We start from the raw sequence: 16,949 nt of genomic DNA on the forward strand, positions 1-16,949 counted from the left end.
GCCCCCTCCCGCACACTTGCAGCCCTGCAATGCCCTCACCAGGGATGCTCCACATCCCCCTCACAGCCACCCTCTCGGAGCAACATGCACTCCCGTGTGCATGCAAATTAAATCATATCCCGCACAGGATCTCAGCTGCTAGAAACATGGGGAGCTGAACTGGCATCTGAACAAATATTTTGTCAACACTTTTCAAATCAGCAGACCAAACAACTCCAAAAATTAATCTGTTCTTTTATTAGTCAGGATTTGATTTTCCTCTGAGATAAACTAAAGGGAGAAAAGGCAAAAGACATGAAAGAAAAATAGAGGAAAATGGTAGCTGGCACACAAAAATGAAAAAATCAATTGATTTTGTTTTCTTTTGTTTTAAGGGGAAGAATGATTCCTAAAATTCCACTGTTTTCATCACTACTATATTTGGTTTCTTTCCTCAAAATTCACTGGTTTTCATTGATTAGAGGTTCAGCTGAAAAAATTCAACCAAATCTATTCATAAGCATAAGACCAAGCTTAGCTCACACAACATTTTCTATCTCTCTCTTAGATTATTAGTGTCTGGAATATCTTTAAGCAAGCCCCATATAGCAGAGACCTAAACATTAAATAATCCAAAATTGAATTTATCTGAAATTGTAGACATTGTGGTTTTAATAGTTTCCTAGAGAGTCCATTTTTTATAGGTAAATTCTGATTTAGAAATTCACGAGTTCCTCATGGCTTTGTAACAGAAACATGAACAATATTGTACTTGGTAGCCTTCTGCATGCCTAAAAGCCTTTCCTTTCTTTCTTGGTAATGTATCGGTCATGCAGTCTCATGACCGTGTATCACGGATTGTGTTCCAGGTGTTCACTCCCAATCTTTGTTTTCTTTCCAGGTCTGGTACATGGATAGTTATACTAACAATAAAATTGTTCGTGAATATAAATCAATTGCAGACTTTGTCAGCGGGGCTGAATCAAGGACATACAACCTTCCATTCAAATGGGCAGGAACCAACCATGTTGTCTACAACGGCTCCCTCTATTTCAACAAGTATCAGAGCAACATCATCATCAAATACAGCTTTGACACTGGGCGGGTGCTTGCACAGCGTAGCCTTGAGTATGCTGGCTTTCACAATGTCTACCCCTATACCTGGGGTGGCTTTTCTGATATTGACCTGATGGCAGATGAAATTGGGCTATGGGCTGTGTATGCCACCAACCAGAATGCAGGCAACATTGTCATCAGCCAGCTAAACCAGGATACACTGGAAGTGCTGAAGAGCTGGAGTACAGGCTATCCAAAGAGAAGTGCTGGAGAATCCTTCATGATCTGTGGCACCTTATATGTTACTAACTCTCACTTAACAGGAGCCAAGGTCTACTACTCTTATTCCACAAAAACCTCCACTTACGAGTATACAGACATTCCGTTCCATAATCAATATTTTCATATATCCATGCTTGACTACAATGCAAGAGATAGAGCTCTCTATGCCTGGAATAATGGACACCAAGTCCTGTTTAATGTCACTCTTTTCCACGTCATTAAGACTGAAGATGACACATAATTTTCTTCCCCTTTCCCTCTCCTCACCCCACTCCTGAACAGTGTCATTTGTGATAACTCTAAAGCATCCATCCCTCTGGGTTTCTTTTAATTTACTTTTTTTTCCATCAAGGAAAAACATTTTCTACCATACAATACATTTCTAACATGGCTGAGCCTGTCAAAAAAGACCTGTTGGAAATAAAAGCATCTTAACTCATGATTCTACAAGGTCTGTCAAGGCCTTGTCATGAAAAGCACTAAAGAGAGTTTAAGTGGCTAAAGACATAGTTTTAAAAAGATTATGATCTGCCTTATATTAGAGTCAGAGACTAATGGTGGCTTAAATGCATGAATGTCTTTTTTACCTCATCATTTTTTTTCCATCTATATATTGCTCAACTTCAGGAAATTTCTTGGTTGCAATCTGACACAAATTGCACACCATATTTTTTATTTATTCCAAATGAAAGACTTAAACATTTAATTTACTTAAACATGGAGTATGATTCATTTTGCCATCACCCAATTTCAGATGTGGTGCTGTACAGTATGTTTTTAAATCTCTTGCAAACATTTTATTGACAATATGTATTTCTACCATTGTAACCACCATTGTGCAATTGTATCTCTTCACTTATGTGAAAGTAAACTAAGTACTATTTTTTATAAAATATATTGAAGCTTAATTGAAGTTCTGGCTATGGGTCAATTGAAAGTGGTAAATCTGAAAATGGCTGTTACTTCTGAGAAAGACGGATCAATAGTTTGTTAGATGCGTGAGCCCTGTTCTCAGCTGTGGTTGGTAGACACTTTCTCATTCACCCTTGGTACTTACTGGCAAATCTGCAACCCTGAAGCCTCATGCCAATTCCAACTTTACAATTGTTCACCCTGCCCAACTTCTATCTCATGCCCCTTCTTCTCCCTTTCTTACTCTCTTTCCTCCCATCATTTTCTTTCCCTTGTTTAAGCTCACTCCCTGATGGGGGCTGCAGGAGAGAGACTCTGAACGTGGGCTGCCACCTGTGCCTCCAGCCTGAATGTCCAAGCAGGTTCTGTATTTGCTTCTGTTCTGGGGCAGCAAGGAACAGAGTTATAAGGCAAACTGCTTTACTAAATCTACCTATCTTCTCACCCATAATACAAAAACAGGTATCTGTTGACAAAGGGCTTCTCTGGGATGGCAGTAATTAGGTGGAAAAAAACAAAAAAACAAAGGAAAAGGTTCAAGTTCAAAATGATCGGTGCGACACCTGATAGTCAACTTGGGAGAAAGCAGCCACAACACTGAGGCCAACCTCTTGCAAAGAGGTTTAGGTTTTGCTAGAGATAATATCATTACTTACAGCCAAAACTGATGACTTTGTAAACAAATATTTATGAAAGCTATGTGGCTTTCATTAGAAATTGCGCTGTGGGCAGGGGGGACATTTTATTGAGGAAAAAGAATGAGGTGCTATTTATTTGTCTGTTTTGGCATAAAGGAAAAGAAGCTAACATTAAGAAAGAGTAAAGATTTTGTATTCAGCTGGGCTGTCACACACTGGAAAAAGCCAGGTATCTAATACACTGTGTTAAAGCTTTGTTCCTCCCAAATTCTTCCTTTCTCCTCTTTTAAACCCTTTGAAATTGAGCTCATAGAAAAGCAAAAACATTTACAAAAATGTTGCTGTTTAAGAACATGAAAAAAATTTAAAGACACTGACATTTTAGCAGATCTATCTGAAGCCATTTCATTTATTCTTCCAACAAATCAGCTGATACCAGCTTAAGTCTCAGGAATGTTTTCATTATTATAAATACATCTGTCTACAAACATTTACTTTACAATTTAAGCCCATGAAGAGCTGCACAACAAATTGTCTTATTTTTCATACCAGCTGCAAAACAAAAAACTACTTACAGGTTTCAAGAACTGATAAGGGGGAAAAAAAACTACAGCAGGACCAGAGACCTACCTCCATTTTCCTTCCTGTCTAGCTGAAACAATAGCTGCTGTTCCTTAAAATCAGTTACACAGGATTTGGAGACACTAACTTCAGGTAAATACACCAGTTAAACCACTCCCACAACAGCTTGCACATTTTCCTGTGTTAACAATGAGACTTCTGTGACGCAGGAAAGTGTATGCCACTACTGATTTAAAAGGTATTTTATGTGATATAGGAATGTTTTATGAAAATGAAATGGGTTCAGATTTTTATCAAATGCCTTTAAACAAACTCTGACTCTTCCTCCACACTAGTAACTTGAACCAAGTATTTTTTTTCCCCACAAATACAACATTCTTAAAAACACTAATCTTAAAGTTATTATAGTGAGAAATTAAACTTTTCTGTTTTATTATCAGAAACTAATACTCATGTCATGGGGATTAATTCATTTGAAAAAAAATGGTTACCACCATGTTTTTTATAAGAACTTCATACAGTGTAATTAGTACAAATACATTAATTAGTACAAGCAGGTAACAGTTCTTTTAATAAGATTAATCTCACCTGTTTTTTACACCATTAAATTAGCCATTTAAAAGCTAACATGTCTACACTAGACAATCATCTAGACTCCTTCTATTAGTCAAGGGAGAGAAAAAGAGATATGCTACTAAAGGGTGCTACAGAGATGGGTAAGAAAGATAGGCACCTTTGAAGGGCGATTTGTCTTATTGATGAAGCTACAGCACTAAGGCATGAAAGTCACACATAGATAAATCCTGCCCTGCTAAATGAGTAACACGAGGTTGGATTCCAATACCTTTAAACGTGAAATAATAGCCTATGAAGCATCAACACAACAAAATCTGATCATGAGACATTATCAAGTAAATAACACTGCTTCTTGATGATGAGTATTCATTTTTCTGTGAATCGGCGTTGATCACCTGAATGTCTTTTCCAAAGTCATATTCTTAAAAGGCTGCAAACACCATCGCTCAATACATGCAAATTTAAGTGTTACAAACTTTGTCTTCATAACTACGCAGAATATCTTCATAATACAGCAGAAACGCACATGTCAGCAAGTAAAGCTTTATTTTTATAGACGAAGGGTAGGCAGTTTGTTACAAGGAGGTAGTGACACTGTAGGAAAAATAATCTCTCTTTAAATATGGGAAAAGTAATAGTAGAGCCTGTTTTAATATCTTAGTGATGAATTACAGACTCCTGCTCCAAGAGTGAGAGCAGGGGTGAGAATGTAAAAGCATCGTATCATTCCTGCATTCTTAAATTTCACAAAGCTGGCACAAGGACCACAAATCCAGCACAGAAACACAAGTCTGCCGATCCACTCGTTATGTCTCTCCTGAGGGCCAGAGGAATGGGAATGATGCACACTGCAAAGCCCGCCGCTTTCTCCCCGGAATGGGCTAGTCCTCCCCATGACAAAATGTGTAGAACAAACCTCCACTTCCTGGATAGTAATCGCCCCGTATAGTCCTTTCCAGCAATTTTTCCTGTGGGTAACTATCACGTTTATTGTTATGCACACAGGCTGTTCAGCCAGTCCTATCTGTCACAGTGTGTTAAGCAGACCACTGGCAGGGTGACTCTGTAGTCTACTTGGCACTGTAGTCACTACTAGTAGGGGATAGTAATCAATTTGAAAAAAAAAAAAATTAAGTATTGAGTGAGACAGGATGATGCAATGCTTTAATCATGGACTGCTTAGATCGGAGAATATTCATTTCCAGACAAGCCCAGCACTAACTGTTACTCAGCTCAGTAGGCTGGATCCACAGCAAAGGAAGACATGATCTATGTTTCAAACCACAGCCTGAATAAATCCATTACCTAGTAATTTGTCATGATATCTAATTGCTTAGAAAAGACTAGGAGCAGAGAGGAACAAACCATTCACAGCAAATTATTCATCTGGCAAACTTTATCCTCTTCCAGTTCAAGAATTGCCAGGGAACAGTTATGATTCGTTCTGATTTCTATGCTAGTCAAAATCTTTAAGAAAATCACTTGGATGGACATATTTTTCCCTATAAATCACTCGCACATTTTTTGCTGCAAATCTTACTCTAAGTCCCCAGAATCTGGGAAGCAAGGTTGGGTATTTGGTCTGGATAACAGTGGGCTGATGAGGGCTGCACCTGCAGTGCTTTGGCACAGAGCTGCGTTTCGGGCTGCTGTGCTGACAAGCTTTCCACTGCGCTAATCCTGAAAAGACCGACTCTGGCTCCACAACACCCTGCAACAACTGTGTTCCACCACAAACTCCAAGTTATCAAAAGGATTTGAGCATGCAAAGACTAACTCCCACAGATCACAGAGCCAAGTCCTGAAACTCGCTTCCCCACCCAAGAATAAACAGACACCATCTGAAAAGTAAAGGTAAACTAACCCTAGAGTCAATAAAGCTATTTCCCCTATAGAGAGCAGAAAATGGACAACAGACCATTTAGATTAGAGAGAGATCATTATTACAAGGGTTTACATTTAGTTACTATGCAACTGAGAAGACACAGAGTCATCCAGCACCAAATTCTGGAAACCATACAAAAACAAAAGTTTTGTTCAGTATGGGTTTTGCTGGGCTGTCAAAAGCACACATACTGCTTCCATTTGACAGATACTACTACAGATTCACAAATCTTAAGATGTTCAGAAGTTTTGTCCAAATTGCAAACAGATCATCAAGCTTTGGTTAGTTTAGTATTATGATTAGTCTCCACTCTGATAATCTGCGAACTCCTGTAGTCTTTCGGTGGCTGTCAGTCACTGTGTTTAGTAAGCATTTCAAGATCACTTCTAACCTTTTCACAGTTTTTTCTTTTTCCTCAGACATGTCTCACATAACTAGCAGACACTGTGTCAAACGGCTTGCAAGGGTGATAAACACGAGGGACGCATCCTCTCTGCAGCTACCATGTGCTTAGCCCTCATTCAAGTCAATAGGGATTATTCATAAATGTAGAGATTGGCCCCAGATATCAAATCTGTATATTTCCTCTGAAAACACTGCATGGAGGAAATCCTCACTCTTAAAACACAAATCATGTTTATTGATTTTATATCAATGGGAGTTGCAGCAGCTTGTCATAAAAGTGTTCAGCCTCTTAAAGACTAAGGAAGATGTTGGTTTGTATCTCTGAAACAGAGGGAGGGAGGAAAATTCACATTTTCTTTAGAATCAGAAATTTTTGTTAGACTCACATGCAGCTTGTCAGCTGAGCACCAGCAGCAGAGCCTGTGGAGCTTTGCCTGTATCTATTGCTCCAGATCACTCAATTAAAATAACTACATTGAAGAAACATTTCAGCAGTCCAAGTGAAACTTGGACTTGCTCAGGATTATTTCCTTTAAAAAAGGTAGAGTTTGAAGCACAGCCCACTATAAATGCAGATAATATTCAGATTAGCTGCCTTCTGCCCCCACATTTGAGTTCATGGTATAGAAATCCTGGTTTCCTGAAAACTGTTTGACTGATATACCATAGCAGCACACAAAAGTATACAAAGATACATGAAAGAATGATAGCTAAAAGGTCAGATTCTGCATCTTAACTCACAGTCCATTTTACTGAGCTTTTCACATAGACGTTTGAATTCATATTTACACAGTATATATTTCTCACCTACCCTGTGAACAGTAGGAATCCACTGGGTCAGAAATACTCACTTTACTTCAACTTGCAGAGATATAATACAGTGTTCATGTTGCTTCACGTTGCAGGCTCTGGACCCCAAACAGATATTCCCAGCCTTTGGCCCCCTGCAGAGAATGCAGTTGACATCTCCCCAAAAAAGCTTGCAGTAACTCTCCTCATCAAAGCTCGCACTAACTCTCAACAGCAGTTACATCTTTATGAAGCTCATGAAATGTTTCTCACTAACAGTTCTTCTCTCGTTTTTGCTTAGTATTTACAACAGCTAACACAGTGTCACAAAGGTAAGACAAAGACTCTTCTCACTCTGGTGATCACAATGTGCCAGAGTACTTTGGGGTACACACACTTACAGCCCAAGCTTTCCATTGAAGAAGACTGAAGGAGCTCATGTAAGCCTCCACATTGCTGCAACTGCCTATTCATTGGTGAGTCAAGTATCTTCAAGCACTGTTACACCCAAAAAAGTTCTACTGCCAAATACAGTTACCAATAGTTAAATATGCTTCACATCATTCGGGATTATTTTTGTTCTTCATCTGAAAGAATTCACACTACCAAAACTGTACTTACAATGGCATATCTATACAATTTTAACTGTACTGACTTCAAGCTCCTAATAATCCAGAAAAAAAAAATTGCCTGCATGATAAGGGAAATATTGTTAATTATATAAAAATGTTTTCATTCAGGCAATAGAACTGTGACTCTTTTATTCCCCAAAGATCATTTACCTCTTTCCCATTAAAATATTTAGATTACCTCTCCGGAGTTCTCATACTGATCCTTCAGTTTGCTTCCTGAGATGTCCACTAGGCAACACAATATATTTCTAGAAGAAAGAGGAAAGAGAAAGCATAAGTCACTGTACTTATAAGGACAGGAAAGGAGAACACTGTCTGAAATTATGGTAAGCAGCATGTAGTACCTTTTATTCAAGCATCTATTAAAAAACTTTAAATAGCTCGACAGTGAATTAGGACTCATGACACTTTTGTTAGGAAGGTCTTATTTCAAACTCACTTTATTTTAGTGAAGATGGGAATGGTTAAAATGAGCAGAAGAAGGTCACCCACTAGTACTGTCAGGAAAGAACCAGCAACCCTGATATCCTGGCCTGAGTTTTAATTACTAGACCATAACCTAAAGGGAGCACCTGCTTGCTGCGGCATTCTCCTCTGCACATTTATTCTGCTTCTCTTCAGACAAAGCTTTCAGAAAGAAGAATGCAACTGAATTGCCTAATGAAATTCAGTTCATTTTCCAAGAATGTTCCTACTTTCTTATTTTTACCTAATTCTACAGATGTTTTGAGGAGGCACCTAGTTGTGTTCTGGAGTTATACGACTGTCCATTCCCCTCACTTCAGTATCTAAGGGCCCCCACGCTCCTAGCACTGTACAACACTGCCAACACATGACTGTATTTGCATTTTTGTCTATTCCCTCCTAAAGAGTTGTTAGGGAACCCTCTCCTACTGATGCTTAATCTTCAGATGGAAGAACTTAAATTAGGCAAAGCAGCCTATAAGTATTGCAGCCTTTCTACCTTGAGCAGGGATGTCAAGAGATTGCAAGAGATGAGTTTATAGGCTTGATCACTGCAAAATATGTGAATTCATTCATGCAGCAGAAAGAATGTATCTCTTTGTTATTAGCATTAAAACAGCTCAGTCCACAAGAGCATAATTCTGCTGTGTTGCAGGTAAGATACAAAGCAGATCTTGGTTTTCAGCGTAGGTGGGCACTAAAGATTCCACAGTGCTTTGTTTTCATCAGAAAGAGAAAAATTAGTCCCCAAGTCCCATTCAAACTCCAACCCACTTTGGGTGTTCACTTCATTTCTTGAAGAGGATAGATAGACATAACGCACAAATAAACAGCTGCTCTAATCTCCCCTAGCAGCAGCGGAAGTAATTGCCATGTTTACTCTATACTACGTTTGATTCCAAGTACTTTTTTATAACATGCCTGGTTTAGAGTCCTTTAGGATGAAAAATTTACTGTTAATGTGAGACACTGAAGCATCAAAGAAGCCCTCATTTCAGACTTCTGTAAGGAGTAGCGCACAGCATTCTCTACTCCCTTCCTGCTCCTGTGGAGGGAATAGCTTAGTTTAGCTTTCCAGAACGTGCCACTACCCCAGCTAGAGCATGAAAGGGTGGAGAAGGGAAAAAGAGACAAGGATCCAGAAAAGGCCACTGGGCAACTGTCTGCAGCTGAGAAGAACGGAGCACCTACATGTTGGTAGTCAGTGGATGCTGCTCTCTTCTGCAGGCGCATAGGCCTGAGTCCAGCCCTGCTCTGCCGAAACAGGCACTGTCAATCTGTAGCCATTCACTTCCACTCTAAAAATCCAAGGCAATGGGATCTGAGTGTATACAGACAAGAACTCCTCTGTACCAAAGAGCTGACAGCCTTGATTCTCACTGTTCCTGAATTTCTGTGAGAATGAGAAAAAGGGATTTTTATGTAAACAGAAATCAACTGCCATACACACTGTGTATACATTAAGTTAGTTGGAAAAATGAGGGTATGGAAAACAATTGGAGAGTAAAATGCCTATATGCAAAGTTAAACTAATTTGAAATAAATGTACCATATTGTATTACTGAGTTGCGATATTCCTTCCACTTGTTAAACTTCGAGAAGTCACACTTTTCATTTCCCTTGCACAAATTACTCATATGTGCAAAGCACTCCAGATTACTTTTCTTTGGAGTTTTCCTTCATCTGTTTTTTGTTTTATTCTAATCTTCTTGATCTTCACTTAACCTGCTCAAACCCAGCTCATCTCACAGAGTGAATTTTAATGCAGGGTTGTTTAGACAGAACTAAAACTGCACAGGAGATTTATAGCACAGCAGGCTTCATCTGGAGAAGGCCTAAATTTATTTTCTCAGTTATGTAAAATTTAGTTCTAGCGTGTCCATAAAACTGCCTGCAAGCCATACTGATTATATATCATGGGCTGGTCTACAGAAATGATTTTAAACAGATTCAGGAAAGCTTTCTTCCCTTTTATTTATTTATTTTTAAAGAAATGTTTTGTTTCATATCACCAATGGTGAGAAATTAGATTAGAATCATCTTTCACCAGGGCAGGTTAAACATTCATTTCTCCTTTCTGGATCCCTTCCTCAAGGTGTACAGGAACACTCCTATCCCCAGGAAATCAGGCAACGCAGTAATTGAGTATGCATCTTGTCAAAGGTGCTTATGCCTTTTGAGTTAAGCTCCAACTCTGTGTCACACCATGCAGACAAGCCATTTATTCAAGCTTCCCTTATCTGGGTAAACTGGTCTTCCTGTCACCTTGAAGGACATTAGAGATTAATGGTTACTCAGAACCATCACTGTCAGTGTAGCACTTTAAGAGACAAGTGCTTTTTTGGAGGAAAAAAAGAGAACTGCTTTAACTCATTCCTACAATTCTTTAACAGTAACTCACTCGGTAGAAAGAACACACACCACCTGACTTTACTGCAAGGGCCACCACCTCAGGACTGCAAGGTAATTTACAGATACTAATTAATGAAGTTCCACAATCCATCAAGGAAGAAAGGGAACTTTTACAGTCCTCATTCTTCAGACTGAGCAATTGGAGAGAGAACAGTTCAGCTTAAGCCATACAGGGTTTCTTTGGCTCACCAGGAGCTAATGTTTTCCCAAAATCTCATGTCAGCGTATTATCTATTAGCAATCCTGCAGAACCACATATCTATGCCCAGGTTCTGTTCTTGCATTCTTACACTGATTTTCAGTGACTTTTTCTATTTTGCTTCCAGCCTAGTAAAGCAGCCTTCTCACACTGGCAAGGTATTATTTTTCATGCAACAGTTTAGGTCTCAATAGCCTATACTGCAGACATAGCTGGTTAATTTATAATGCCACATGCCTGTCATTGGTAACTGCCTCTAAATGATTTATGAAGAAAAATATCACTGCTGTTCAGAGTTCTTTTGGTTCCCTTCATGGAGAAGGGATCCAAAGGGTGCTGTACGTGACTACTTTTATGCTGCCCATATTTTGCATACCTGCAAAGGTCTATCTTGCCTCCAGATTGAATTACAGCAGCTCCAACGCTGCTGGACTTTACTAGCTTCCCTTGGTCCTAGAAAGCAAAGAGTAGCCACAGTGCAGGGCATCTGACCCAACCCGAGACCTTCCCATTGCAGGGCAGTAAAAGGGAAGGGTTTTAACCTACTACACAGCCCTTAGAGAGCTCAGCACTGACCCACACTGCAGCACATCTGTTTGGGGAAAGAACAGTGGGTTTGCTAAAAAAACACCTTTGCAACCCAAGGAGTGGTTCAAAGAGGATTTAATGTGGGTGAGAATCAGACCTAAAGCCTATGCCCCAATCTGAAACCTCAAAATGAAGGCTTCTCTTTCTCAAATTACACAAAATGGCTTAGCAGTCAGGATTCAACCAGCTTATATTAGATTGCTTGATACAAACAAGATAATTGATGCTTTTAAATTATAATGATTCTAACTGAATCAGATTAAGAGTAACAAAAACATGCCAGTAGCAAAAATGTATAAGTAAGCAAGGTGTAAGTATCAAGTTATGTCCAGCCTTCTCTTGGTCTCCGAACAGCTCCAAGGGCTGTAGTCACCACTGACAAACCTTTTGGACTTCAGCTCACAATAACTCAGAACCTGAGGAAACAATATTTCTATGCACAGCCCTTAAGAGTTCTGAAAGCTTCACTTGCTCTATTACACATCTTTGCCAAGACTGCAAAAGGCAAGTAAAAGAAAGGTGAGAAGAAGAGAATTTAATTCTTATTGACCCCCAACAGAAACACAAACCCACTGAGAGGTCAAGACATTAAATGTTGAACATTTATAGGAAAGACCTGCAGTCCTGAGAATTTTCCCAGACACAGAAGTATCCTATAACACTGTTGCTTCTATGTTTCTATCTCTCTTCTCCCTGTCAAATGCCTTACCAACCAGGGGGAACTACAGTTAACTAGTCACAAAAAGCTTTTTAATGTTTGCTTATGAATAGTGGTTTCAAGCTCCTCAGTTCACATGCCACAATCAGAAAATGAGCTCTCCAATAAATCTCTTTTAAACCTTCTTGAATTCCCTCACCTTATGGCTGCCTGCAGCATACACTGGAATCTGGAATCACCTGCTGTTGTACCTCCTCTCACTCAGGAGACCAGTTCAATCCTTAAACAGTTTCAATGATTCAGACACAGTTGGTTTTGCCTCTTTAGAAAAAAATATTATGTATTGTTTATTCATTCACTGAAGTACAAAGCATACTAAGTGAACAGTTCTTATATGTATTTTCCTTTTACCTTGCCCTTAGTCTTTCTTGCAAGCTCCACCACACTGATTCTTGTCCAGATTGTCATCACTCACTCACCCTTCAAGGGCACTATCTTTTAACTCAGGTTTTCCAGAATCCTAGATTGAAAAATAATGTGTTCTTTGCTTAGTTAGATTCAGTTTTCCTTTTTTCCTTCAGAACACATACCCTTGGCTTTGCTTTGCCCTTCCAGTCTGGCTCCTTGTTCTAACTCTGGGAGTTCTCACAGGATAAAATCACAGCAGAAAGTACATGGAATCTATATTTCAAAACTCCACATGCATACAAGTTCCTCATTCTCCACAATAAATTTAAGAGAATTTTTTTGGGTGGTCAAATACTAACAGTATGCAACCTTTGTAAATCCTTTTTAATGGAACAAATGGAAGAGATATTTCTTACATGAATACAATGAACTTGACAGATTTGCAAGTGGAGTCCTGTAGGAAGAGGTAATATCTTTTATTAGATTAACAATAGAAGGTACACAAGCCCTTCTTCATGTTTGAAATAGAAGAAGCAATTTTCAGCATTAAGTACAAACTGAGAACAATCAGCCTGAGCTTAAACTGGTAACATCTGAGAACTGATACAAGTGGAGTGCAGCAACGGCATTAGGGAAGGGACAATACAAAAACTTAAAGGAAGCTGCGGTGGAGGATGGAGTTCACTAAGGAGGGACTGAAGCTTGATGGGATATGTTAGAGATTATTATTGTGCCATGAAAACAGTGTCTCTGTTGCATCCACTATTTTTGTTGTCTAGCAGAGCTGTAATTTCAGTTCACAGGTTTGTCTTTTGAAATGTTGTGTAGGTCCTACCTGAGGAAAAGAAGTAAGAGGCGAGTGAAGGAGTGGTTGTTTGGGAAGATATTCTCTCAGTTATAACTGCATGCATCTGCCCTTCACAGATTGTCTATAATTTCATTGTGGTGCATAGTGGCTGTTTAGTTTCACCAGCGTCATTTTTGCAGTGGCATTTGGTTGATCTGAATGTTGTTCCTGAAAGTGCAGATATGGGATTTGGTAATTTGGGGAGCAAGGGAGTTGCAGAAGAAAGAAGTGTTACAGTATTGTGGAGATATGCCGGTAGGTTTGTATAATGCATGGATTTGTTTTGACGATTGTAGAGATGTTAAAGTTGGTCCTTTTTGGTTCAGTTTGGAGTCCAGCAAGTCTATTCCTCACAAAGCATTTAGCAGAACTGTAAGCTTATTTGAAAGCAACAAGGGAGATAATTCTTGAAGAATTCCTTTCCAGATGGGAGTTTTTTCTAGTGCGTACTGTAACTGTGTAATGATTTAATTTTAATGATTTAATCATCTTTTTTTTCCACAGAAGTATCAAGTCATAGTAATATGGCAGCAACCAAAGATACATGATGAGAGAGGGCTTTCTTTCAATGTTGACTGAAAATTAGACATGATATTCAGGTGACTCTGTCAAATAAATTATCTATTTCCCAAAGAAGAAAAGATGCCCCATAAACAGCTGAGAAAGGTAGATAAATAAGGTACATATGTAATGTAACTGGAGCCATTGCCTTTCTTGAATTACTTGAGTCTTGTGACTCAAAATTAAGGAGAGTTGGGTACCTAAGCGCATTTTGGGATATTACATCTCTGGACTAGCTGCCTTCACTTCAGAATACAGACCTCATCAGCAAAACATACACAAAAGTGGTTCTGTTCACCAGGCTAAATGAGGGAGGAAAACGGGACAATTTTTGTATGCTTTTACACTAATTTGAGAACTGAAGTAGCACTTGGGAGATTCACAGGCCTCATCCTGGCCCTACGCCAAGGAATGAATTTCACTCTGACAGACTAAATTGCAGTCCTATGTCAAATGTTAATATGCCGTTATTTTAACAGTATGGAAATATGACTACACATAACAGACAAATGGCATCATATACAGCACAGCCCCCAAACTGAAAGACAATAAACACCATAAAATATAACATATTAAAATAAATGAAATTATCCCAATGGACAGTGTTTCACAATACACTAACTTAACAGCATTCTGTTATAGATATTCAATAAAATATACTAGAGTAAATACTAATTCAGTTGATTTTATTAGTATTTACTGAATGACAGTATGTGGGACATATGCCTAGATAATTATGAAATTGGATATTTATGTATCATATGAAAATGGATATTTATTATGTCATTAGACTGACTAACAAAAAAACACCCAGAATATCACATAACTATGAGCACAGAATGCTGCTTTTTCATAATATTAAAACAGAGTTAGGAAATAGATATGGAAATGGAAATACTTTACACCATCCAGTGTAACATGATCTTATATTGAAGATGCAAATTAGAAATTGGTATATACAGTGCATCAAACAAATCTGGATGAAAGAGCTAAATAAATTTCACATTTATGTTTTTCTTCCTAGGTTGCAAAGAGAAAAAGCACAGAATTGATTTTATAGATAATATAGATATAGATGTAAATACAGATACATGGTTGTACCTCAATTCTACACGGTATTTAAGCCCATGCCTGGAGAGGATATGGCAGCTCTGGGCAATTGCTTTTACACTCAATGAAGCAATACCAACCAGAAGGAGAAAAAAAATCCAAGAATACAGAACATAAGAAAACTACCCCCTTGCTAGTCCGACTCCCAGAACTTGAGATATTTCTTCTTCCCTGAACAGAGTTTGTCATGCTGTGCAGGGACTGCAGCCTGCCACAGGTAATGGGACAGCCACAGACCCCGCTGCCCTGCAAGTACCCCTGTGAGATTGGAATGGGAATATAGCCATCCTATGGAAGCTGTAAAGCTCTCGGCAGATGTTCCTGAGGAATCACAATGCTCCTCCCTTGCTCACTGGAATAATCAAAGGATCATCTTTAATACAGTCAAGCAAACTGCGCAGTGTAATAAGCTTTATAAGAAAACAGCCTTACTAAGTGCAAGCACCTTCTGTCTGAAAGGATAAACCCTGCTTGCCAAAGTTTCATGCCACTGCCTAGCTAGTCCACTTGGTGGCACAACCTCATTAACAGGATCTTTAAATGTGGTAAACATTGGGGGAGACAGGAGAGATTTACTGCAGAAATTCTGATAAATGAGCAGACAACAGAAGGCCTAAATAAAGTTAATCAGGTTTTTCTAATATTTTATTCTAATTTGTATTCTTTTGGGATACCTTGCTCATCTGCTGCCAAACAGGGATTCCTCTGGCTTGCCAAATAACCCATTTAAATTAGTATACATTTACATATATTGACATACAAATTGGCTCCACTGTCATGCTTGAATATGGCCTTGTCTGAATCCACCTATCAACATTATCAGCTGAATTATTATTAATTAACAGTACTAGGCCCACTCCTATATAGTTTCCAAGCCCCTTTTACAAGGTGCTTCACTGCGTTACTGATAAGGGGCCTTAGCATTCCAAGTAATTAGACAAAATAATTAGATATCAGTTTAGTAAATAGTCTATTTTCCATTTTCACTCTTAGGTATACAATACTGTGCATTAATTTAAAAGGGGATGTTAAGGAACAACTTCTAAAGACAGAACATTTTAGAATCAGTAAAGTTGTAAAAGAACTGACTGAAGAGACTTCTGGCCCAGTGATGTCAACATACGTGTGAACTTCAGTTTTGCCTCAGTCAATCCCAAGCTATGGGACTCAACACAGAGCCCATACTAGAGTCACCTCTGGAGAAGTGCAAGGGTCTGTGAAACAGGAAAGGTCATATTAGATAATGCATTTTCATTATAGCCTAAAACTCTTTCACTGCATAATTCTATGCTATATTAAGATCTGAAGCATTTATCAGCTCTTTCCATTCCGATTTTTAAAAACTGAATCCACATAAAGCACGACTTTGTGTTATGCAAAAGCAAATAATATAGATTCTTAAGAGATGGTTAGTCTATAGGCTGTCTTTTGATAATACATATAAGATATCAACATTCAGTTAATTTTTAACCATTTGTCCTTAACACAAAAATAATTACTGAATTCCATCCATTAGCATCACTTAAAACCATACTGTCTGAGATGCTATCCTAGCATTCAGCTACAATTTCCAGAGGTACTAAAAAGGTATTCTCAGGCTAATAATCCATTACAGAAGCAAAACTTGCTAAACCAGTGTCAGTTGTGTTGTTCACAACCATTAAGGTTTTTTTAGGAAAAGATGGTGGGCCAGCTTCAAAGGCATCCTGAGATGGTATAAACCTAATCCAATTAGTCAGTTTTATAGCTAAGATTATATCTGCTTTGTCACACCAGGGTGAGGCAGCTGTATCAAAGCTGCCACTCATGGAAGTAGAGGACATCCTCGGGATCACTGATAATAATTAGACATAAGATATCGGAGGTCCAGACTCTATGAAGACAAATGCCCAATAGTTGACAGTTACTTCATCGTTCTTTACAATTGACTAGTCATGGATAATTGCATTCCGCTTTCCTGAGACT

General features: G+C 38.6%; 1 protein-coding gene and 1 long non-coding RNA gene across 3 annotated transcripts in view; one reads left to right on the top strand and one right to left on the bottom strand.

The window, feature by feature from the left end:
- Positions 1 to 2,225, top strand: part of OLFM3 (olfactomedin 3) — a 76,069-nt gene extending 73,844 nt beyond the window's left edge. For both annotated transcript variants that reach the window (XM_067300447.1, XM_013961206.2), the window contains exon 6: positions 881 to 2,225. In XM_067300447.1, the coding sequence (XP_067156548.1) occupies positions 881 to 1,558 (678 nt within the window). In that variant the 3' untranslated portion in view covers positions 1,559 to 2,225. The remainder of the gene's footprint in view (positions 1 to 880) is intronic.
- Positions 1 to 9,449, bottom strand: part of LOC136992530 (uncharacterized) — a 144,560-nt gene extending 135,111 nt beyond the window's left edge. Inside the window, exons 1-2 of the long non-coding RNA XR_010884813.1 lie at positions 9,393 to 9,449; positions 7,915 to 7,984 (exon numbers count right to left, since the gene is read on the bottom strand). This is a non-coding gene — a long non-coding RNA (uncharacterized lncRNA). The remainder of the gene's footprint in view (positions 1 to 7,914; positions 7,985 to 9,392) is intronic.
- Positions 9,450 to 16,949: the final 7,500 nt, after the last annotated feature.

Source organism: Apteryx mantelli, chromosome 8 (assembly GCF_036417845.1).
Source record: "Apteryx mantelli isolate bAptMan1 chromosome 8, bAptMan1.hap1, whole genome shotgun sequence".
Classification (NCBI taxonomy): Eukaryota; Metazoa; Chordata; class Aves; order Apterygiformes; family Apterygidae; genus Apteryx; species Apteryx mantelli.